The following is a 24,659-nucleotide window of genomic DNA, read 5'->3' as shown; positions in this document are numbered from 1 at the left end:
CCTTAATCCTTTAAGAGCGGCGAGTTCGCGCTTTAATCCTGTCTTCGTTATTATCAAAGTTTTCGTTGCGTCGATTTCCTACTTATAAATCTTGAAATAGTCGCGTGGAAGTTCCACTTTAAGACGACAGTTCTGTTTGTAACACTCCAACTTTTCTCGGAAATGTCTGTGTGCTGAACACAATGGAATTAACAAAGGTTTTAGAATTATATGAGTTCCCAGTGAATACTTAATTACATACGCTGTGGCGTTATGCGATGAGTTTTGTCATAAATGATTAAATAAACTACAATATTCTGTGCCTTTTTTAATTTGTTTATTTTCTTTAAATAAATAAAATAAAAAATAAAATACGTTTATTTTGGAACATAAGATCTTCTAGGTATCACTTATTCCACGTCAATCAATTCAAACTTGTAGGCATCCCTACTCATCGGCAAAGACAGAGGGTGTAGGCCGAGAGAAAAAGCCGGCGTAAAAAACTCTCGGTACTCTTTTAAAAAAGCAAATCATCAAACAATATTTAAAACAAACATATCAAATTAATTAGAGGCAGCCTGCCCAGCACTAGTCCCAGGCCCTTTTATCAACTAGATAATCAATAACTTTATAGTAAGCCTTTTTACACAGCTTTTCTTTAATACATTTCTTAAATTTATTAAAAGGCAGAGATAAAAGAGCCTCTGGGATTTTATTAAAGAAGAGTATCCCTTTCCCCAAAAAAGAATTACTAACTTTACACAGTCTAGTACGGGGAAATTGCAGCCTGCGTTTGTTCCGAGTATTGACATTGTGCGTATGTTCTAATCTAGTATATTTATCACTATTTTTGTATACAAACATAATATTTTCATAAATATATTGCGAGGGAAAGGTAAGTATATTAATTTCCTTGAATTTATCTCTGAGAGATTCCCTACATTTTAAATTATAGATTGCACGAATAGCCCTCTTCTGCAGAATGAAAACAGATTCGACATCAGCAGCGTGACCCCATAACAATAAGCCATAAGTCATTAAGCTGTGAAAGTAACTAAAATAAACAAGTTTAGCTGTATCGACATCAGTCAGTGAGCGAATTTTTTTAACCGCGTAAGCTGCAGAACTAAGTCTCTTCGCCAATCCGTTGATATGAGGGGACCACTGAAGTTTTGAATCCAAGGTGATCCCAAGAAATACAGTTGTATCATCCAGATTCAATTACTCATTATTTATAATTGGTCTAGTACCCATAACCGTCGCATTTATTTTTAAATTGTGTATTACAATATTTTTGCTTTTATTAGATTTTACTGTCGCTTACTGTGTTTTAAGAGAGACAGTTTTTGTTGCCCGAAACGGTCCGCCCTTTGAGTTTCACTTTTAGGTTAAATTATTCAGTGGGTCCAATGTAGGAGGGGCTTATGACGGAAACAGTGACAGCTGACTATGCCCGTTTTTGACATTTGTTAATTGTGGTTTTGTTAAAGTAAATAAATAAAACTAATTATTGATCTGAATTAAGAATGACTCATAAATATATATAGTTTGATTAAAAGTAAATAAACATTTGGCATGCCAAGGTTTTGTAAAATATCGGCACATTGTAAATACAGCCAAAGAGATTACGTAAAGTATATTTTCTCTTTTTAACTAAATTTTTATACGAATAAAGTGTTGTCGCAATTTACGGCAATTTGTCCGTCCCAGGTGACTACTCCGATAAACTTACTGTTAGCTAGTTAAGACTTTCTACATTGATATAGAGCAACTGTATTTTGTACTTGTTATATGTATTGTGATATTTATAAACGTATATAAAGTTTTAGTGTGTTTCAGTCTAGTACCACTGTTATTAGTGGATTGTGGGTACATTTTTTAAAATGCGTTTTGCCATTCACTTCCACCTTATATTATAGAGAGATGTTTAACCGCCACGTAAATGAATCTTCAACCCATATTACTTGAATATTCTTGTTAAATTGAATAAGGCATATATTATATTGCTCTTTGAAGTGAACATTTCTTTAGTTTCATTGTGATTTGCAAGTCGATGAAACGAAAATGCGACACTGAAAAGAGACGGACATATAAATTCATAACATTTAACGTGGGAGAAAATGAGATAAAAGTATTATACCTTTAAATTCGTATTTCATTATTTTCTAAATTAAAAGATACCGATGTTCACAAATATTTAGGCAACGATGGCGGAACGTGGTGAAGCGCATCACAGCGCGTACAGAATGAGAAGAAGACACAAATATTAATTAGAGTTTAATTTAATTATAAAATTAGATTAAATTTATCGATTTTATTCATTATAGTTTTTATAAAAATTTATACTTAATTGGTATTAATCTTAAAAAGTAAAATTACTTTCGTCTCATGTCTGAACCAAAATTTTTTTTACCCGTGTTAATTGCACACATGTTTTTTGTATGGTGCCCAATGAAATCTTAAATAATAATAGAAAAATATTTTATTGGTAATTTTTAAAAATGTATTACGTGTACCAATTTGGAATTCCAATTTTAAAACATCGACAGTGTTATATCATCATATAACGGACTCCCAAAGGTGCATCCAGTAGTCGTCGTATATCAATAGTTTTATGTGTCATTCGGTAAGTACCGTCTAAACATCGGGGCGTGAGGGAATTGGAACCCTCCTGATACACGTCAGCTCAAGTTATGAGGGTCCCAGTGACCTTTGCAACTTACTTTTGCTTGAATTTATTGTCTATTGTTGTATTGTATTTTTTAAATCGTAATGTGAATTAGAGTAAGATGATACTTTTCAATATCAAGTTAAAATTTGTCAGTGTTTGTAGATTTTTTGCGGATTTTCGTTTGAAAAGTAAAAATTCGTTAGAAAAGTTGTAGGTTTTTTAAATATTAATTAATTTATAAAGAAAACCAAATTAAATATGTATATTTATAATTATTAACATATTACATTAAAAATTCGACTAGAAATCTGGTATAGATTTTTTTATGATACGGCAGTTAAAAATTAACAGAAAACATGAAATTTAATAATAAAGTTAAATATTATAAAGTTTTTTATAATATAGTTTTTTATAATATAGTTTAAATATTATAAAGTTACTTTGAGAATACATATCCGGGATCTAACAAAAAAATATAAATTAGAAACATTATTAGGCTTATTATAAGCCCTTTGTTCTAACGGCCTCTATGTAAGGCTTATGACACTTTTTTGGAAAGCGTTGAAGGCTGTATTACCTTTTTTATATAAGGAGACAAACGGGCAGTAGACGCACCTGAGGTGATATAGCCGCCCATTGAAACTTACATTGCCTGATGACAAGTGCGTTATCAGCCTTTTAAGAATTTGTACGCTTTTTCTTGAAGTCAAATTCCTTCGGAAATACTTACTATTTGTCTTGTGAGGATATGATATTTCGCCTCAAGATCGTTGATTGTGGCCGAGAAAATCTCTATAGCCTTCATCGACTAATGACGATGTGCAGATAATTGAAGTCTGCGATTTATTGCCGGCATAGGCCGACTGTACTACAGTGTTTGGGTGTGCCTTAGACTTATAATTCGAATTGTGAGAGCAGTGCCTTTGGCTACAGCATCTCTCCAATCTGCAGCTAAGCCCCATATAAATTGTAGCGTCATATTTATTGATACCAATTATAAATGTACAAGAGGTTTGAATTTAATACATATAGCGGCATATTGAAGTTGTAAATCAACGTATAGTGCTGTATTTACTTTGTTTAGTGCGAGTGCAAGTGATTAGTAATTGACATTATAGTGCAGGTGTTTAGTGCAAGTAGTCTTCAATTATTGTTTGATGGCTTTGTTAAGTAAATGCAGTTGTCATATAGTTTGGCAGGCACGCTGCGAGTGAGGGGGAAGGGAGGGCGCACGTGACGTCACTACTCGCAGTTCACTAGCAAAAAAATAGAACACGCTTCTAATCACTTTACTACGCAGCCTACTTTTCACTTGCACTAATTAAAGTGAATACAGGCCTTAAGTTTCATTGCCTCAGGTTCTTATTTATATAAATAAATTAAAAATCTACTTTAAAGATATATTCGTAAAAATTATTTAAAAAAAAATACATCGACAAAATTTTAAATATACTTTTTTTTGAAAACTGCCTAAAATGTTTTTGTTTTTGTACGATAGCTTTATCAAAGAGTGTAAAAATAAAAGACTGGCCGTAACGATCTTTGCCAGAACGTAACCTCTCGTGCGATCAAATTCTTTGTATTTCCGTGCACAGTCCAATTAGGATATCCGAAAGAGCGTTTTCACTGGAAAAAGTTATATGTTGACCGCTCCGCAGAGGCCTTTGATTAACTATATGGGTATAAAGTTGTACTGTACTGATGTGATATTGTGACTTAAACACATCTAGTTGAAGATATAGTGCTTAAAATAACCTAGATGATGTTAACTTTTTATATATTAAAATAAATAAATTGAAAAAAAAGAGAGAGAAAAGTTAGACAGCAGCGTTGGCCTAGTGGCAGCGTGCGACTCTCATACCTGAGGTCGTAGGTTCGATCCCCCGCTGTGCACCAATGGAGTTTCTTTCTATGTGCGCATTTAACATTTGCTCGAACGGTGATCACTGTTAGATAAGGTTAACTGTTTCACGAGTATGTAATTTTTACACATAAGTTTATTTATATATAAGCGTGATAGAGCTTACAAATTGATCTAACGAACTAATACCAGATACAAAAATTCCAGTAACAAATGACGGTTCGCCTTATTGCCATTATAATACCCGTTTGTCGTCACTCCAATGCATCGTATCGGCTTATGTATTACACTGAATTATATGGAGGTAGCAGGTTTTAGTAATGGCGTTAATTTAATATATTAGGTTCTGATGAATTTGTTGATTCCATCGAATCAGCTTTCGTTGGTGTTCGGTAGGTGGTTGAGGTCTTCTCAAGGAGATAGAAACGTCTCTAAGGAGGTCTTCTTCTTCTAGTGGAGAGCCCATTACTGGAGATTCACCGTCAGTCAAGCGTGTCCCGTGCCTGATGCAGCAACTGTTACGTTTTTGCAATAATTAAAACTTAAATAATTTAAACTGTTCCGTTCACTCTCTTACGTATACGTATTAAAAATAATCACGTACAACTTGCCACGCGTTAACAAAAACCAGTCCATCTACTGTAACTGCCTTATACTTGTCCGATAGACGCCTTATACAGAGCCTTGTATATATCTAGGCTCATTTTATATTAGCTCCATACGTCATTACGTAAAAAATATATAAACCACAGGGGTTGTGTACTCAGGATATTGTAAGAAAATGTACAAACAAGCAAGGATTATAGATTTATGAGGAACAGATTTTACGATTTATTGAAGGTTTAGTGAAGTTGTTTCTTGTTCACCCATACAAGTATAGCAAGCAATTCATTTTATTTGAAAATCATGTTTGTTTCTACGTGATATAAAATGAAATTCCAAATTTAAATTATTGAATCGTAACTGGTGAAGACATTGACGAACACAAACACCTGTAAATTTATAAACAATTACAAAGTGGTAGCGTACAATAATTTACGAAAAACTTTAAGAAAAACTAGTCCCATATAAAAGTCGTACAGAATACGATTTTATAACCGTACAAAGTTAGAACGCTCCGCGCCCGAAGCGTCGTTGAAAAACAATGACACATTTTGCTTTATAAAACTATATTTTCTTTCCGCGGCTTACCTACTTTCTTCGTGGATAGTGAATATTTATTTTTATTCTCTATTTTATTTGAAAGTCCCCTTGATATTTGACACATCTTTGTGGGATTTGAATTTCGAATTATTGTCGAATTTGTTTAAGCAATTCTCATACATCGAACTGTTCAAAACTATAGCAATGTAACAGGACTAAAGAGCTCTTAACTCAGTCAAAACAAACCGGCTTAATAATTCTATGAAGTTTAAACATTAATCATTTTCGGTGTCTATTGCGCAGATGTTTATAATCTTCGATTAATAGCCCTCTATCACCCTTCGGATCCCGAGACTTAGACGATGAGCAGGTGCTTAAGTTGTCATTCCGCGCATCGGCCACAGCTCCCTAATCCACCTAATGCTTGCGACGTTACTATTTGTTCTCGAACGGAAGTCGATTTTATTTACTAACAAAACGCTTAGATCAATTTTCTACAATCAAATATTACACGTTTGTTATTGTATATTTTACAAATACATATATTGTGACATCGCCTTGCTAATACATTTAGAAGCTAATAACAACGTAATAGGAGTACAAATTGCCTGTCAATCCGACGCAGCGTAGACAGCGGCTAACCACTACGAGCCAGTTAGCGCCGGATTGAACTGGATAGAACCAGCGCTAGGCGATGAGATCGTTAACCTCAAAGACTTGCTTGTAATTTAACATCACTATTGTGAATAGGAGACTACGAGATCGAGATCCTAAAATGTAGATGCAGTACGTATGGCACTAACAATCGTAATATGAAAAATATCACGAATAGAACAAACAATCTTACTCCTGAGAGGAGTTTCTTCCACTAATCTAAAAGATACGGTACGCAGTTAATACATCTTATCAAATCAAAATCATTTATTTATTTAGGTACACTTATGAACGTCAAAAAGAAATACATATTAAATGCTTCTAATTTTACTTTTACTGTCAGTACCCAAATTGAAGGCGTAGATCAGGAGAGAAGATCTGGCAATAAACTCTCACCCACTCTTTTTAATCGCCAAGTTTTTTGTTTTATACAATGTTTGTAAGGAGCTGCAGCCATTACACCATGTTCCATGACATCTTACACAGACGCATACTATATTATGGCCATTTACGTGTAGGTACTTTATGAAAACGAAAGCAAGGGTTGTATTTAAAGAAAATTTTCCAATATAACCTAAAATATCGACCTAACTCGTTTTAGGTCGCATAGTAAATTGACGATGCTATTTCGACATCCCTGAATTTTGCAGAGAACGTCTTTATTAAAATAGTATTTCATGCAGAATTCTTGGATTACATTTTTAACTTTATTGACTAGTTTGGATATGTATTTTTAGATGCATGTTTTATCTATGGACGCGATTCCAAATGATTTAGATAAAGGATAAAACAAATGTAATAAGGATTCAATAATATTTTTATCAAGTTGATAAATCTGTATCGGTATGAACATTTGGAAATATAGGTATAACGTACATATGTATTTATTTTTCAACTTCTATTCCGACAAAAATGTACGTGAAATCTGTGATTTCAGATATTCTCTCAATATTTGGTTTGGAATTTTCATAGTTTGCCGACTGGGTTTGGACATTTCCTACGTCGGATCCCAAATTAACCTTTGCCAAGATTTTCGCTACGTCACTGAAAGCCTACAATGCCTTCGGCTAACGTGAGTTACGTTGCGAGAGCGACGAATAATTAATATTTCAAAAGGTATCATCTTTGGTATGTACCTACTTCCGCTAGTGTATATTGGAGATGATTATGTTTCATTTAATTTACATTTCTGCAGGAGTACTAATGGTGAGACTAGTGCCGTCAGCGTATGTAGGACGTAATAGGTCCGTATACTAGTGGAGTTTGTAACACTAGCTCATACGGTGAAGGAAAACATCGTGAGGAAACGGGCATGCCTGAAATCTAAAACATATCCCAGATGTTCCAAGAATTGGACGCTTTAAATTATATTTACTTTTTGAGCTATTGCGAACAACCAACACGAAGCATTTGATAATATCAAAGGATACGAAATCTGTAACCAAACAAGTAACTGGCAAATGATATTTCGATTTGAATTAGAAACTCGACCCCAGTCGAGTTTGTTTTCGAATGGTGTAAATCGATAACGGCTATTTCGGTGCACAACTGCAGACGGAATCAATGTCAGTTCTAATTGGGAATCACGCCGGCGCAGGCGACATTTTTGGTAGCGATCAATGATTCTATTTTGAAATAGCTTTTCGGATTAAACTATACTGGTACTGACGGTTAATTGCAGTGACAATGCACGTTTCATAAAAAAATAAGGGTTCTTAGGAGACAATATAAAAGTCTCTTAGAGAATATAGGTGACATTTTTTTGAATTCTTTAATACTGAGACATTATTACAACTTAAAAGTCTTTGAAGACTATAATATAGGCAATAATTTTCGGATTTCTTGAGAGTATAGACATTATTACAACATATATAACTTATAAAAAATACTTAAGTAGTACTATATTGTACACACCATAGTGTTACTCAAAAGATTACTCAACGAGTGAAACAATATATATCTATACTCGTAAAAGAAATAGTAATGATAATTTTTATATCTGAAATTCCTTTATAACTCCACCGGGAATCCTGCACTAACGAAACCAAAACTTTGCCTTTATAAGAAAGTACATTACAGTTAAAGTAAAACCCAACGACTGTATTCTATAGCCATCTCAAATGGACGATAAAATTCAGCATATCTTGATAAAGGTGCAATTTATTATTATAGAATATATTTAGTTCATTAAAAATGTTTAGGTTTTTTGTATATGCTTATATCTGATAATAATGATGTTGTAGACAACTCTGTGGGAATGATAATTGAATTGAATTCTTCTGACAGTTTTGAAAAGCCGTAACCGATAGATTTTTCTGCCACTTTATCTTCAGCTTCAGTGCATTGGGGATGTTAAGACCCACAATTGTCTTAATATAGTCAGACCAATGGGTAAGCGATCGACCCCGACCTCTCCTGAAATGTCTCCTCCATTGCCAGCCATTGCCTATGTAATATTCTCTTAGTCTCTCTTAGATAATATAAAATAGGCTCCTAAGGACCTAAATATTATTAGAAAACGTGCATTGTCACTGCAATTAACGGTCAATAAAAGTATCTGATGATCTAGATGACTGTCTATAATCTCACTTCTAGCCCGTTTCGATAAAATGTCGTCTACATCTTTAGAATTATAAATTTATATCGAATTTCTAAACAGCGTATAAAATCAAACATTGTGTAATTTATTCCTCATTCAATAGCTAATTTGACACAAAGTCATAATTTTTCATTTGTAAGTTACGAAATTGGTTAACTGTTGGAACAAAGGGCGGGAACGGAGTTGAGGAGTTGTTTTATTAACTTTTAACTTTGGAACATTCGTAAAGTTGTCACACACAAAATGTTGAGTATAATATACGCCTAATAAGTAATTGTTTTGAACTGTGGATTTATGGGGTTTGTTATTTAACAGTTGCTATTCATATAGATATGCAGCATAATGCGATTATGACGGCGTTGAACTATAGTAAAAGGATTGTTTCTATACAATCGTGACTGACTTCATTAATTTTACTATCATGGTGCGTAAAATAACCTCCTTTATTGGACAGGGGCAAACGGTAGGGGGCTCATCTTTTTAAGAATTGGAAGGCTGTTTTCTAAGGATCCTAAGTCGAATTGGAGCTGACTGGCTTACTATTAAAAACATATATTAAGGATTGTAGACGTATATGGATTATCAAAGATTTATAACGGATCTTTAATGTGTAAACCGAGTTATTTGTGTCTAAATAGGTTTACATATCTCAAGTGAATTGGTATTTTTGTAAACGGTTTTACTATATTTACGTAATTAAACAATTATAATATACAGTCTAAATCTGTTATAACGACATCGAAAGACTACTCATATGTGGTCGTAAAAACCGATAGTCGTAACAGGTGACGACGTTGTTATTAGGAACCTAATAATAATATAATTCAGCCGGGACCTTTAATTTTGGTCAATATAACCGGAATGTCTAAACGATGTCGTCGTAAATGGTTTTACTGTAGTTTCGTCTAAAAATGGTAACATGATAACGTAACGTAACGACAGAAATGACAGAAATATAGAACAGGCTAATACTAGAAACTATTAATTTTATTTATTTATTAAGAAAACAAAACGTATATATCTCTATACAGTAAAAAAACATATCATAAATATTAAATACAATGGATAATGGACATATCCAGAAATCGTTTCACTACTAAAAAATAACGATCGAGAACGATAAACATACTGGTAGCTATAAAAAAGAAGACGTTACTAGGCTTAGGACATTAATAGTTTGAATTTGTTAAATGAAGCAGTAGATAAGTGCGAAAAGGGGTCGATGTTAGTGGCAGAATCCAAAGTAGAACACATCCTGTGAAGAGGCTCGCGTAGCTCAAATCAAACTATACAAAAGCATTTTCCACACATTTTCAGGTTAAAAGGTAAAACAATAAATACAACATTGTTAAGTCCTCGTGTCCGGTAAGGCGGGCAATTTTTCAGGCTCTGTACAGCCGGGAGCATATTTATTGTTGAGGTAGGAAGGATGTAGATTACCATACGACTGCCGTGCTTCGTTGTGCCAACTGCCTTCCGCGGATTTTAGGAAAACCTGGCTCGCCACCAATTAAAACTCGCTATATAATGGGAGTCAAATGGTAAATGGTAGTTTTATATTATTCAACTGAGTTCGAATTTTTTATAGAACAGGGCGCAAACAGGCTCACCTGATGTTAAGTGATAAATAAATAAATAAATAAATAGATACCATTCTAAAAATCTACTCTCTAAATACTCTAAAACTGACAGAGGGCTCGCGAGTGCGTTGCCGGCCTTTTAATATTTTGTGCGCTCTTTTCTTGAAGGACCCTAAGTCGAATTGGTTCGGAATATATATGTTTCAAATATCAGAATTTAATAATTTTTTAATTTACCTAGTATTTATTTTACTGGTTTTTGATAAATTATCACAAAAAATGTTTGATACGAGTGATTTTAATTCCAAAATTTATATCTTCGGTCTTTTATTGCTATACAAATATTGTTTTATCCAAAGGAAACTCATTTGCCTTTTTACGAAGTCAATGAAAATCAGCGATAAATCTGTCTAGACTAATATAAAAGCAATAACTGTAATGATAGACTGTATTCATTTGCTTAATAAAACAGTCGGTGTTCTTCGCAATTTAATAAAGATTATTTTAAATAATGCATGTTTTTTAGGCGCAAACTTTTTTGTGAAAGTTTCTTAAGAATAATCTGGGAAGAATATATAATATATATAAGAATAATACCCCATTTAACTAACCTAACCTTTGAGTTGTTTAGATACATACTGTAATCTTTAAAGTAATAACATTTAGGGTCTGTTTCACAATGTATGGGTAAAGTACCAAATAGCTATGCAACACATAAATTATTCGAAAGATAAAAGTTCCGAATAAGATACTTGGCATTTCATGACAAATAGCGCTATCTGACAGTCGTGAAAGGCAAAAATAGCGTTTATCCTACAAATAAGTAATAAATAGCTTATTTGGAACTTATCCGGACATTGTGAAACAGGCCCTTAGTCTATCTAGTTAGTATACAGTAAATGACATTTGTTCTGCCATGTTTTAAATAAAATATTTTCTTGCATTAAAATTGGTTACGTTTTTAGATAGCTTAACCATTATATCACTATGTTCCACTATTTAAATACAAGTTATAATCATAACAAGCTTTTTATGTTTTACATTTGACATCGGATATATAAGGATTCGTCATTCAAATACATCCGGTTCTAATACGAAGTTCGTCTTTCTTTGGTTTCGGTCCGAAACTTTGGAAAGAAATGTGTCTCCATTGGGACGGGTTTTACACATATGTACGTATATAATATTTGTTGGACGCTTTGCATTTATTGTGACTTTAAAAATAAACGTGTCCAAACGTTATTCATATAATGTGTTCCCTACTAACAGACAACTACTACTAACTAGTACTATACGGTCAAAGTAGATATGTTTTAGTATTGACAGTGTGGTATGGTTGAACTTGTTTTTTTTCTTGGAATGTAATTTCACCTAGAATTATAAAGACTTAACATTATTTTTATACATTATTTTTATTAATTGAGTAAACTTGAAAAACGTTTCAAGGCAGTTTTTGCCGCGAACAACCACTATGTGGAACCATCTGCCCACTGAAGACGTATTTCCGAACACGGAACCAGCACTGCACTCGCGAGCCTTCTCGCATTGAGAGTGCCAAGAGCGGCGGTATTACTTATCATCAGGCTAGCCTGTTCTATAAAAAATACGTATATATTTACTTACGAATGTTGCAGCGCAGCTTGAAATGCTTGTATTTTTGGCTTTTATTGTTGGAAAAAATACAGTTAAAGTTACACGGTAAATGTGATATCCTTGGGGTTCTCTTCTGCTTTTGTCCGAGACATTTAACTGTGTGTCCACAGTGTACGTAACTTGCAGTGCAATTGTATCGAAGAACTATATTTAAAGGAAAGTTTCATCTGTCAAAAGATTTAAGTTTTCTGTATATTTTCAGAGATACCTTTACGTGACTATAACAAGCTACTTTGTATCGTAACTTTGGTAGAAAACTACTAAATTAACTGCTTTTAATATACTTTCACACAACGTTGTATTTTATTAAACCTCTGTAAATTTGGTGCGCTGTGTTGAAGTATCAGAGTTGAATTTCAGCGTTATCGTATTCCTACTTCATAAACTATTCAGTTGACGCCCACTTCTCAAGTGAGCGAAACGTTTATTTGAAGCAAGCGAAAGGAGAGAAATGAAACGTTAGACCGGAAGTAACTGAATTCTTTGTTTGAATCTTACGGAAATGAGTAATGAGTAACGTTGAGAAAAGCAAGAATATTTTTAACACGTGTTTATCAGATTTCTGTATGAACCTTATTGCTGCACAATCTATAGAAGACAATCTATAGAAGAATAAATAAATAAATAAATAAATAAGACGATAATAATAATGCTGTGGCACTACAGGCCTATTTGGGATTGCATTTTTTATAGACAAATAGATGATTACAGAAGTGATACATGTTGTCGATATTTTCGTTTAATAGATGCGGGTAGAAAAGGTTTTTTGCCTTCATCGTAAAAGCAAACTGCGCATATAAGTGTTATTAGCCGTGATTCGAACGAACATCGTCAGGTTTGAGGGCGGTACGCCAACACTATTCCATTAATATGTATATGTACAACTAGTTGAAGGAATATATGAAAGTGGTCTGCAACCGTCTGCGACAATATCTAATTCTGTAAAACTATATATTATAATACTTGGCGATTAAAAAAAGAGGCTGAGAGTTTATTGCCAGTTCTTCTTTTCCGTTCTACGCCCTAAATGTAAAATTAGAAGGATTCAATGTATTTTCTTTTTTGACGTTCATAAGTGTACATTGTGTTACCTAAATGAATAAATGATTTTTGTTTGTTAATATATTTATCTTAAGCCTAAGACTATTAATACGTAAGATATTCAAATATTAAAAAAATGTATTCTAGCAATTTGTGGAGCAAACTATCATGATAGTTTTTTCGTTCACAAAAAGATAAATATTTTTATTATTGGCTGTGCTTAAAGTTAATCTGGAATTGTATAGCATATCACCTTTTGTATCATGGTTAATAATAATTTCTTACCCAAAAACATTAAAAGATGTTCCTACTAAAGTTTTTGGGAAAAAATATATTATTCCATTACTTAATGATAATTTGCGTGAAACATTATAATTAATATTCATTAGTTAACGTAATAATACATTTTAGTAATGTGATTTTTGTAGTGTCTATGTAAAATTTCTTTTAAAACAAATTTGCACGCAATGTGTGGTATGGTATGTATTTAAATTGTACCAACATTTTTGTACCAACATTTTTGTACCTTATTCTTTCAAATAAATTATATGTATGGCTTAAGAAAATTTTGTTTATGTTTGACACAGATAACATAAATTAAATTTTCATTGCAAATGTTTTGATTGTTGCAAAATACAGATCATGGCTTGGTAAATGATTTTGGATACGAGAAAAATCTCATAGAGTCATTGAATTGGTCCTCATGAAGCCGGATGTCTGTAATTGAGTTAGTGCCAGCACTTCCGTCGACTCTTATGTTGTGGCCACTAAACGCGATTATTTTAGCTTTTAAAACATGTTTAGTAGATAGAATATATCCTATACACTTAACATGTTTCGATTAATTCTATGATTATAAAAATGAAAGTGGTAGACTTATTTAAAAAAATAATTTATAAGTAAAGCATCCATATAAGCCATCTACACAACTGGCCCCTGACATGTGTCAGTTAACGAAGAACGACAATCTAGCAAAAATATTTAAATTACTGTTTTTTTCTGATGAGAGAAGAAGCCTCTTCTGGAGCTCGAAGTGCCCGAGTGTCCAGTGACGTTTTTCATCTCTTGTATTTTTCTTAGAAAAAGGTTACAATAAAAACGCGTGTTTAGTTAAGGTAGTATTAAGAGCCCATAGTGGATACGAAATCAATGCGATGAATGGACGAGGAACGAATTGCGGGAAAAGTTTGTGACAGACAAACCGCCACTGCTGCGTATTTGCTATTAGGAGGCGTGATCTGGGAACGTATGGAGGCGGTAAAGATTAAGGGAGACGGTTTATGGCATTTTGGAGTTCCGAATTCAAAATACGAGTCGTACTTGGGTTTTGGTGTTAACTGTAATAGATTTATAAGGTTTTAATTTAGACACAGCATTTGAGTTGTGGCGTTCTTAAACACAAGTACTAAAAAAGTTAATTTATTTTAATAATTATTTATGTTATCACGCCTTTATCCAGAAGGCACAGGCAGAGACCACGGATCGATACTTGCTCTGACAACGAACTTGCGAGTATTTTGACAGTATTATGAGCCTCCAGCCCGTTTGCGTCCTATGACATAAAAGAAAAACGTTTCTGACATACGTAGCTTTGTCCACTTTAATGACATTCACCAGGCTCATCGGTAATAGGTATCCCTTCCCTAGTACCACCTTGATTTAGACCAGGTATGTACGATTCCTGAACCCTACTCCTAAAATACTTTCTAAGATTTATAATAATATATGGCAAAATACATTTATAACTAGTAAAAGTATATTAAAAGAATTGCCCATTCATCCATGTACGTTAATAACGGTCTATTGAACTCAAACTAAGTTCTATCCTCGATTCCATGTATTATTCATGAATCTATTTTAATTAGACTTCCAATTTTTGAATAAGAAAAGTGTTTTAGTTCCCATAATGTTATCACAGATTATACTGAAATTTACTTATACTGCCAATTATATTAATACATTTTTTTATAACTAATCAATCTGAATGTACCACTTTCTTTGTACCGTACCGTAAGGACTCTAAAGATTTTTCTTAATTTATATTTTATTGACAATTGTTTGAATGTTGTTAATAATTATTAAAGACTTCAATTTAGACATAAAAAACATGTTTAGATTTTTAAACAGAGTATATAGTATTTTTGTAATATTGTCCCGAGTTCTGTGTTTACATGTTTTATTAGTTTTGTCTGAATAACTATATGTCTTAGATATTTTTGCACTTCTTGCTTACCTTAGCTAATTGAATTACGCACAGTAAAAGCTTAAGAAATCGCTCGAAAGCGGTAAGGCTCTTTTTCATTTATTTAAGTCAATTTCATATTCTTTAGCATACGAAGTGTTAATAAATAAATTACATTGTTTTTTAACTGTCTGAGGATATTTTACGATCTAGTTATACTTGATCGTAACTAAACATTGCCGTGCTAAGCGACAGTTTTCGCTTACAATTCATAAATAATTTATTTGGAAATTCGGACTAAAATTATGCGATTGACCAAATGAATAGAGTAATGAATCGTGTAGCTTTTCATTTAAAAGTACTTAACACATTTTAAACTAAATTGTACTGTCACAATGTTTGATTTCTGACAGTTGGACTTTATTTACTTATTTGAAAGGTAGCTTAACATGGTTAACATGCTTAACAAAGGTAGTTTGACCAGACCTAAAAAGGTTGTATAGCGCCACTGATTTATTTATTTTTATTTAAGTTGACTGAAATACAATTGTCGGAAATGTCGCAAAAATCTTACCACAAGGGTGACGTCTGACGATTTTAACGGATCACAGGTATTAAATAAAGCGTATTAAACTATGTATCAGTAACCAATATTTAATAAGCCTCACTATCAAACAGTTGCATGAAATGCATTCGTAATATATTAACTGTAGTGTATTGGCTGAATAAAGTGTTGCTTGGTTGTCTCATGCGCCTACGTCACGAGTCAGTCGTCAACCGTCACCCGAGCGGAGCGGTTGTGTTTAAGACGACTGTATAGTGTTGTGGTGTTGGTGAGCCGTAATACTCCAAGAGGCAGGACATTACATGTGGCGACGAGGAAAATAATAAGTACACATTTGTGGAAATAAAAAGGGGAAAGATAGTGAAATAAGTGACGTCATTCCCAGAGTTCTTTGCCTATAATTTGCTATGAACCGGTTGTTTAAATTATTCGCTATTGATACCAAAACAATTGCATCTTCACTTCTTTACGATTGTAGATAATTTTGTTCTTGACGGAAATATGAACAGCACTTACTTTGGTAGGTATTGCTTTAATATTTCACCAGTGTTTTGCTTATATTACAATATTTATTAACATTGTACCTACATTTAAACGGTAAACAGCAAAAATCTACTTATTACTACGTTATTGAGCTAAGAAAATAAAGAAATGAAAACCTAACCTAGGTTCAGCTAAGTTAAACTACGATTACCTACTTGAATGTACAATTGTTTTGTAACACCTACCAACGTAGTGGGAGAAATATATTGTAGTATGCTCGTGTTTAAGTTATGTTCCTATTTGTCTACAAAGATGGCAAGGCTCAAATACAACCGGTGACCGTTAAATCAGTGGGTACCTTCCTACCTAACTAATACAGAGTAATTGAATTTGTTTCACAAATTGAATGAAACTAGGTATGTGGTTGTGATTAATACTGAGAAATAAAAGGGAGTATCTAGTCAAAGCAGTTGGAACCGAACTGATCACTAAATTGATGTCAGTCAATAAAACAAAAGCTTTGCAATAAAATTATTACTGTATGAGGTAAGTAGGTACTAACTTAGCAGATTAAAATCTGATAATTAAATTTATATGTTTGCTGGTATGGATGGCTTAAGTAGATTTATGCGGATAAAAATATAATCCGATCATTAAATTGATACTAGTAAATGAAACAAAAGCTTTACAATACAATTATTATTGTATGAGGTTAGCATGTACTATCCTAGCAGATTAAAATCTGATAATTAAATTTATATGTTTGCCGGTATGGAAGGCTTCAGTAGATTTATGCGGATAAAAATATAATCCGATCATTGAATTGATACTAGTAAATGAAACAAAAGCTTTACAATACAATTATTATTGTATGAGGTTAGCATGTACTAATCTAGCAGATTAATCTATAAAAAAATCTGATAATTAAATTTATATGTTTGCCGGTATGAAAGGCTTCAGTAGATTTATGCGGATAAAAATAGAAATAAACATAATCCGATCATTAAATTGATACGAGATGAAAACATCTAAGATAAATTATAACTGCAGATACAAAGGTATCTGAATCATTAAATTGATATGAGATGGAAGCATCTAAAATAAAATATAACTGCAGATACAAAGGTATCTGGATCATTAAATTGATACGAGATGAAAGCATCTAAGATAGATTATAACTGCAGATACAAAGGTATCTGAATCATTAAATTGATACGAGATGGAAACATCTAAGATAAAATCTAACTGCTGATACAGAGGTATCTGAATCATTAAATTGATTATTCCAGGTCGCTCTAAAGATGTCACTCCTTTCACTGGAACAGTTCGACTGCAACGGTGAATCTACCTCGATGGGTGCACGATGGGAGCCATGGAAACGAGCACTATTAATTTACCTCGAAGCGTCGAACATTGATAAAGACGTAAAGAAAAGGGCCTCTCTTCTACATTTCGGCGGAATAGACTTACAGGAAGTATTTTACAACATCCCTGGGGCTAATGTCGAACCAACTGAAGGCGAAGACGTGTTTGAAGTAGCGATATCTAAACTTGATGCCTACTTTGCACCAAAGCAGAGCAAAGTTTACGAGAGACATATATTCAGGCTCCTTAAACAAGAACCTGACGAAAAATTTGAAAAATTTGTTTTCAGACTGAGAAAACAAGCTGATAAATGTCAGTTTGCTAACAGAGATGAAAACATTATCGACCAAATAACGGAAAAATGTTTCCTACCCGAACTGAGGAAAAAGATATTACGGATTGGAGATGAAATTACATTAGAGCAAGTAATAACCGAAGCAAATACTCTTGAAGTTGTTAATAAACAATTAGAAGAGTTTAAAACCCCGCTAAAATCAATCGAGAATCAAGAAGTAAACAGGATAGATAGTAAATTTAAAAGGAACTTTGATACATCAAGGAATGTGGAATATGGATGCGGTAGATGTGGTAATCTTAGACATGCTGGAAATGATACGAACTGCCCAGCAAGGGATAAAGAATGCCTAAAATGTGGTCTTAAGGGGCATTTCAGACAATACTGCCGAACGAAACAGACCTTGAAACGGAAAGGGGAAAGAGAATATAGATATGAACATAAGAAAGGTCGTTTCAACAGGAAGAAGAATGAAGTTAATCAAGTGGGTGAATCTTCTAACAACATAGTACATAAAGACGGAGAAACTGAGTATGTTTTTCATATTGATGACGATGTGTAAATATAAAAGAAAAACCAAGTTAAGGTGTATAATCAACTTTCAAAACCCGATGTTACATTTATAACTTATGGTAGCTCTACACCACTGAAAATAAAAGAATCATTTGAAGCTCAGATAAAAGTAGGACTAAGATCTGTACACTCAACTTTCTATGTTTTATCGATGGCGCTAGAAATCTTTTAGGAAAACTTCGGCACATTGGGAGTTTTGATAATTGGATTAAATGTAGAAGTGAATCAAGTAGATTTCCAGATTCAACAATGTATTAATGAACTCGCCAATAGATCAATCAATCCCTATACTTTTAGAGGCTAAAATTGAAAACAAAATTGAAGAACTTAAATACCAAAGGTATGTATAGCGGCTCAAAAAAGGCGGCTAAAGATATATATATAGTAGGATCTTCTAAATAGGTGTCCCCTGTTGTACCTGTTCTGAAAGAAAATGGGGAAGTACGTCTTTGTTTTGACATGCGCCGAGCTAACGAAGCCATTGTACGTGAAACTGAAACAACTTGCCAATTGCCGACAATGCACAAGTTGCTACCAAAAATGAAAAATGCAAAAGTATTAAAAAATGAGATAATTAAGACACGATAATAAAAAGTATTTCACCAACTTAAAATAGATCCGGCTTCAAGACACAAAACCATCTTTATAACCAGTAAAGGCTTATTCAGATACAAAATTCTCCTGTTTGGCATATCATGTGTCCCAGAAAATATTAGAACGCATGCCTTTAGGTTGTGAAAGTTTGGTAAATTACATTGATGACGTTTTAATTTATGGAAAGGGCTCGCTTGAACCTGATTCGCCTTAGGAAAAAGTAATATCTATTTTAAATGAGAATAATATAGTGATAAGAAATGATACATGCTGTTATAGAATGAGAAAAGTGAGCTTTCTAAGACACGACTTGTCAGGAGAAGTGGTAAGACCATTGGAAAAGTATATTGTTACAATAAAATAATTTAGAGCACCTAACACTACCGGAGAGCTACAAAGTTTCTTAGTTCTTGTTACTTATGTCAGCAAATTGATACCCAACTATGCTACGGTAACAGAACCTCTTAAGATCCTACTAAGAGACAAAACAAGATCGAACAGACATAACTGAAAACTGGGGGCCAGAATAAAAGTCGTGTTTTGAGTCGTTGAAGGAAATCATGACCAATATTTCTAGCTTAGGGTATTATAATGTTAGCGATCGTACGATTGTCGTAGCAGATGCCAGTCCACAAGCACAAGCCGTTGGAGATAATATTTGGTCCTAAATCTTAACTATGTGTAAGGATAGAGATCAAGAAAGAAAACAAAAAAAAAAAAAAAAAAAAAAAAAAAAAAACGGAGACAGGAAACGAAAGGCTGAAGAGTGTGATTTAATACCAGGAGACAAAGTGTAAACTTATAAAAAAAAATATATGAATAAAGAAAATAAACTAAGCTTAGACTACAATCCAGAAACACGAAAGGAGGAGATATCACGGTAAGAAACGATGAAACCGGTCAGACTCGAAGAAGGAACGTTGTGCAATTGAAAAGAGTTCAAAGGGAGTGTGTGCCAAGATCAAAATGAATTAACGACGAGGAAATGAATGTTGAAACTTGACCCGAGTGTAGCTGCATAAAACTTGAATTTCATTAAATATGTTTGATTCATGTGATTATATACATAAAGCGTAGTATAAGTTACATTAATAAGTATTAAGAGAGATTAAATCAATAAAAATAAAAATAAATTAAACAAAAAAGAGATGTAGTGTATTGGCTGAATAAAGTGTTGCTTGGTTGTCTCATGCGCCTACGTCACGAGTCAGTCGTCAACCGTCACCCGAGCGGAGCGGTTGTGTTTAAGACGACTGTATAGTGTTGTGGTGTTGGTGAGCCGTAATACTCCAAGAGGCAGGACATTACATTAACAAAAAGCATTTACTTCCGAAAATTAATTAGTATCATTAAACTTTCCTTTATATGGAGGATCCATAATACTTTTAGCAGTATGTAAAATATGTGACATGTAGGAACCACCATATGCTTGCATTGTCAGATGTTTGTCCTTTGTTTGACTTGGGGTTCTCTATCCGATTCCACTCGAGTGTGTCGTGGTGTCGTTCCCGGTGACCCCGGTGTTGGAGGTGATGTCGTTCGCCCATCATCGGTGCGGGCGCCCCCTGCGGGCAGCAGATATTTCTCGCTCCATCCGTGGTCGTACATTCTTGCTGTGTATCCCGCCCGACGCCATTTCAGGGCGGCACAACATTTTGGCTGCGTCTATAATTATTGTTTTGTTTCGTATTGCTGTAAATTTAATAATGTTTCTTAGATTCAAACTTAACATTTCGGCTGATCGTTGAAATGTTTGTATTTTATTATTTCAGCTGTCATAGGGAATGATTGACAGCCGTAATATAATATAGCCTTCAGTAAATATAAGCAACAAATACAATTCGTAATTAGAGCAAAGTTGTATTATTTACAATATAGCCCTGACCAAAGAAAATACTAACACGACCTTATGTAAATGATTATTACAATTCAATTTTCTTTCACGTTGAAATTATGGCCAATACGAGATCCCACGCGCCCTCATTTAAACGCAGATGCTACGTCGATATTATACAAGTAAGTGTAACGTTTACTTTTATTGACAAAGAAATGAGTGTAGTTCCTTATTTGAGGATCAATATCGGTTAAAAATGTTAAGGTCTCGAAATATCAGGACAAAGAATAAAATAAAAGTGTGTGTATACAGTTGGTAGTCTTCAATTCCGACGTTAGAAATATAGTTCGGCAACCACAGCTTCGCGATTGGATTGATTCTCGTCAAAGGTTTAGGTCTAGAATTATTTATCGTTTAAGTTGAATGAGAAGAGGTGTCCTAGTGGTTATAGCGTGCGACTTGAACTAGAAGTCGTAGATTCGATCCTCGGCTGTGCATTAATGGACTTTTGGTCCTATATGCGCATTAAACATTTGCTCGAACGGTAAAGGAAAACGTCGTGAGGATACCGGCTTACCTATGACCTCAAAAGTCGACTGCTGTCAGATACAGTGGTCGAATCACCTATTTGCCTAGATCGACACATGATCATGGAACAGGGATAGAAATCTGAGGCCCAGACTGCTCCTAATTTTATATTCACTGTCAGTTTTCAAATCAAGGGCCTAGAACGGTAGAGAAGAACTGGCAATAAACTCTCCGCCTCTCTTATTAATGGCCAAGTTTTTCTTTTACATAACGTTTCTAATTGTGGAAAAGGTCTCAAAAATCTTGCCAAATCTCAGATGACAGTAAATAAATAGTGTATTAAAGTGCACATCGATCACTAATATTCACAATGTTATCAATAAATCTAATAACTCATGTACCGTATTCTGATTATAACATCTCGGAACTGCATTAGTTTTCAAGTTAATATTCAGGTGAACCACGATGTTATGGCAGAGTTCGGTATAGATTGGCCGGAGTGTCATTTCCCTGCATTAGGCTAATGGATTCGTGTCAATGACGCAATTTGAGATGACATTAAAAGCATACTTTTTACCCTAATTGAATTTAAAGTTCTATGCAGTTTGTATGTAAAAATGTCAAAAGTTATTGCATAAAAGATTTTAAATTAAATTAATGAAAAGGTATAAAATCTCGGTTATTAAACGATGTGACTGTTTTGTTTTTGATGGAGTTTTCGGGAATTTTTCGATGTATAAATTTGTCATACGAAAACGATTAAGCAAAGTTGATTTTTGAATACTTCCGTGTCGTTTTATTTTTAAGTATTAATTTGTCACACAACTGTTCTAGACAGAATACGAAGAACAAGAAAGTGCTTATGGCGGTTATGAAAAGGAAATTCGAGTATTTCGGAGACGTCTTATGTAACACCAAGAAATACGACCTCCAAAGGCAAAGTGGCAAGTAGACCCGGCCGCAGACGCACGTCTTGGTTGATAAACCTTAGAGAATGGTTTGGTTAAAGTAGCAAGTCATTGTTTAGAATCGCGGTATCCAAAATTTAAGTGGCCACAATGTTCGCCAACGATTGATGGAAGATTTTGGTATTTATCTAGAAGATTCGTAATGATTTCAGTTCATAAAACTGATGTTATCCGAAGTATGACGCGGGTTGAGTGCTAAGTGCCGTCATAGTGTGCCGGAGCTCAACGTCATCCCAATTTCTTTAAACTTAAAAATTCAGTACCAGACCAACTTTTTAAGATGCTCGTAATATTTTGTCAAAGGAAAATATATTCATACTTGCGAATATACATGCTTTTCATGCTCGGTTTGAGAAGTGAATTAGGACAAGATTAAACGGAGACTAAGCGCGAATTATGACTTAAGTCTAATATTTTTATCGGATCTGTACCATATCTTAAAAGGCTGACAACGCACTCGTGAGTGGAGATTAAGCGTCATAATGATTTAAATAATATAATTTCTTGACATGTTGGACAACGTTAATGATTAATAAAAAGACTGACAACGTATTCGCGAGCCCTCTGGCCATAGGCAGTGGAATTACTTAACATCAAGTAAGCCTCCTGCCCCTTTGTCCCCTGTTCTATAGAAAAAATACAGGAGTCATCGGCCTTGATCTTTTGGGTCAGTCAAAATATCAGTAAACCTTTTGCTCTCTGTAAACTCGGCTCCAACATTAAATATTGATTCCGATTAATCGTTAACGAAGAAACTGATGCTATCTTAGGCCCAAATCCAATAACCTATCTTAATCTATTTTTTAGGGTTTGATTGTATGCAGATAAGAGATCGATCGACTGTCACGGTCGTCTCTTAGATTGTTTTCAATCTGAGATTGTGAATTAATTATTGGGTTTGGCCGTTAGGCAAAGAAAAAATCAGGTGTTTTCTTGATTATAAATTTAAAATATTTCTACTTAACACGAACTATGCTAATAACATTTCTAATGCTATTGAATAGGCTTACATAGAGATTCGATCGGCTTGACTGCGCACATCAATAGATAAGCGTTAATAAGCGTGAGTGTTTGCGGCTGATGTCGCGATTTCGCTGGTTAATATGGAATGAGGCTTCTATTGCGTTTCAAATACTAATAAATATAGTGCTGTACTTTGTAGGATAGAAAATTGTAAATGTTGCTTAATTGTATGTCGCATCTTGAACTCGTTAATCAATGTAACATAGAAGGTTACATTTGAAAATAAAATCGTATATACATATACGATTTTATTATTTTGTAAAATATATAAAAAAGTGAGCTGTCCTGCTTAGTGCATGCCCATTTTAAAGGGCCATTTAATCTAAGAAAAATTTAACAACCTTCCAAAAACAAAAACTATACATGAACCATATATTTAGTTTGCAACAAACATGGCCTATTTAATCATATGTTCTAATTTGAACAAAAGATATGGTAAACTTTATATAAAATGTTTTAATAATACAAATACTGTTATATGCTCTTTATGTTTCTACAGCTTTAAACGTTGTTGTATATTTTAATTCCTACAAATTAGAGTTATCACTCAAGTGAAGGCGGCCGCGACGCAGAAGCGAGCGAGTAGAAGGTGATAAATTTAATAAAAGGAATGCATTTTTTATTTTTTGCATGAAAAAAAAATTATTGAGTTATTACCGGTGATAATTGCGGAAAAAAAATATACGTAATATCTGATTCTGTTACGGCAGATTGAGTTGATATAAACAACAACATTTATGTTATTTTAAACTATTACTACTTTTATACTATTACTACTATTATACTATTACATGTTACTTGGGTCAGATAGTATCAGTACTAAATCGCTTCACGCTACGCTTGTCGTTTATCGCTTCGTTAAGTCGTGACAGTCAATCAAACAAGATTGTCTATCATCTTGCGGCATAGAAACACCTGTCCACATTAATTATAACATCTAATTATAAATTAAACCATTTTGATTTATTTAACTACTTTGTCTGAGTTTATGTTAATTAAATTAAATTTAAAGTAGTTTCTGCAACTTATTTGTGCCTAAAATTCTTGCCAACCTAAGATTTGTATGCC

General features: G+C 33.6%; 2 protein-coding genes across 6 annotated transcripts in view; both read left to right on the top strand.

Annotated features, from left to right (window-relative positions):
* LOC111003069 (tyrosine-protein phosphatase Lar) overlaps positions 1-24,659 on the top strand; it is a 324,877-nt gene that overhangs the window by 80,097 nt on the left and 220,121 nt on the right. The window lies entirely within an intron of this gene.
* LOC123689147 lies at positions 16,072-19,443 on the top strand. Its single transcript, XM_045628055.1, has 2 exons — positions 16,072-16,448; positions 17,701-19,443. Exon 2 carries the CDS (start codon positions 17,713-17,715, stop codon positions 18,631-18,633), a length of 921 nt encoding a protein of 306 aa, XP_045484011.1. The 5' UTR covers positions 16,072-16,448; positions 17,701-17,712; the 3' UTR covers positions 18,634-19,443.

Source organism: Pieris rapae, chromosome 4 (genome assembly GCF_905147795.1).
Source record: "Pieris rapae chromosome 4, ilPieRapa1.1, whole genome shotgun sequence".
Lineage (NCBI taxonomy): Eukaryota > Metazoa > Arthropoda > Insecta > Lepidoptera > Pieridae > Pieris > Pieris rapae.
This window is presented reverse-complemented; position numbering and strand designations above follow the sequence as displayed.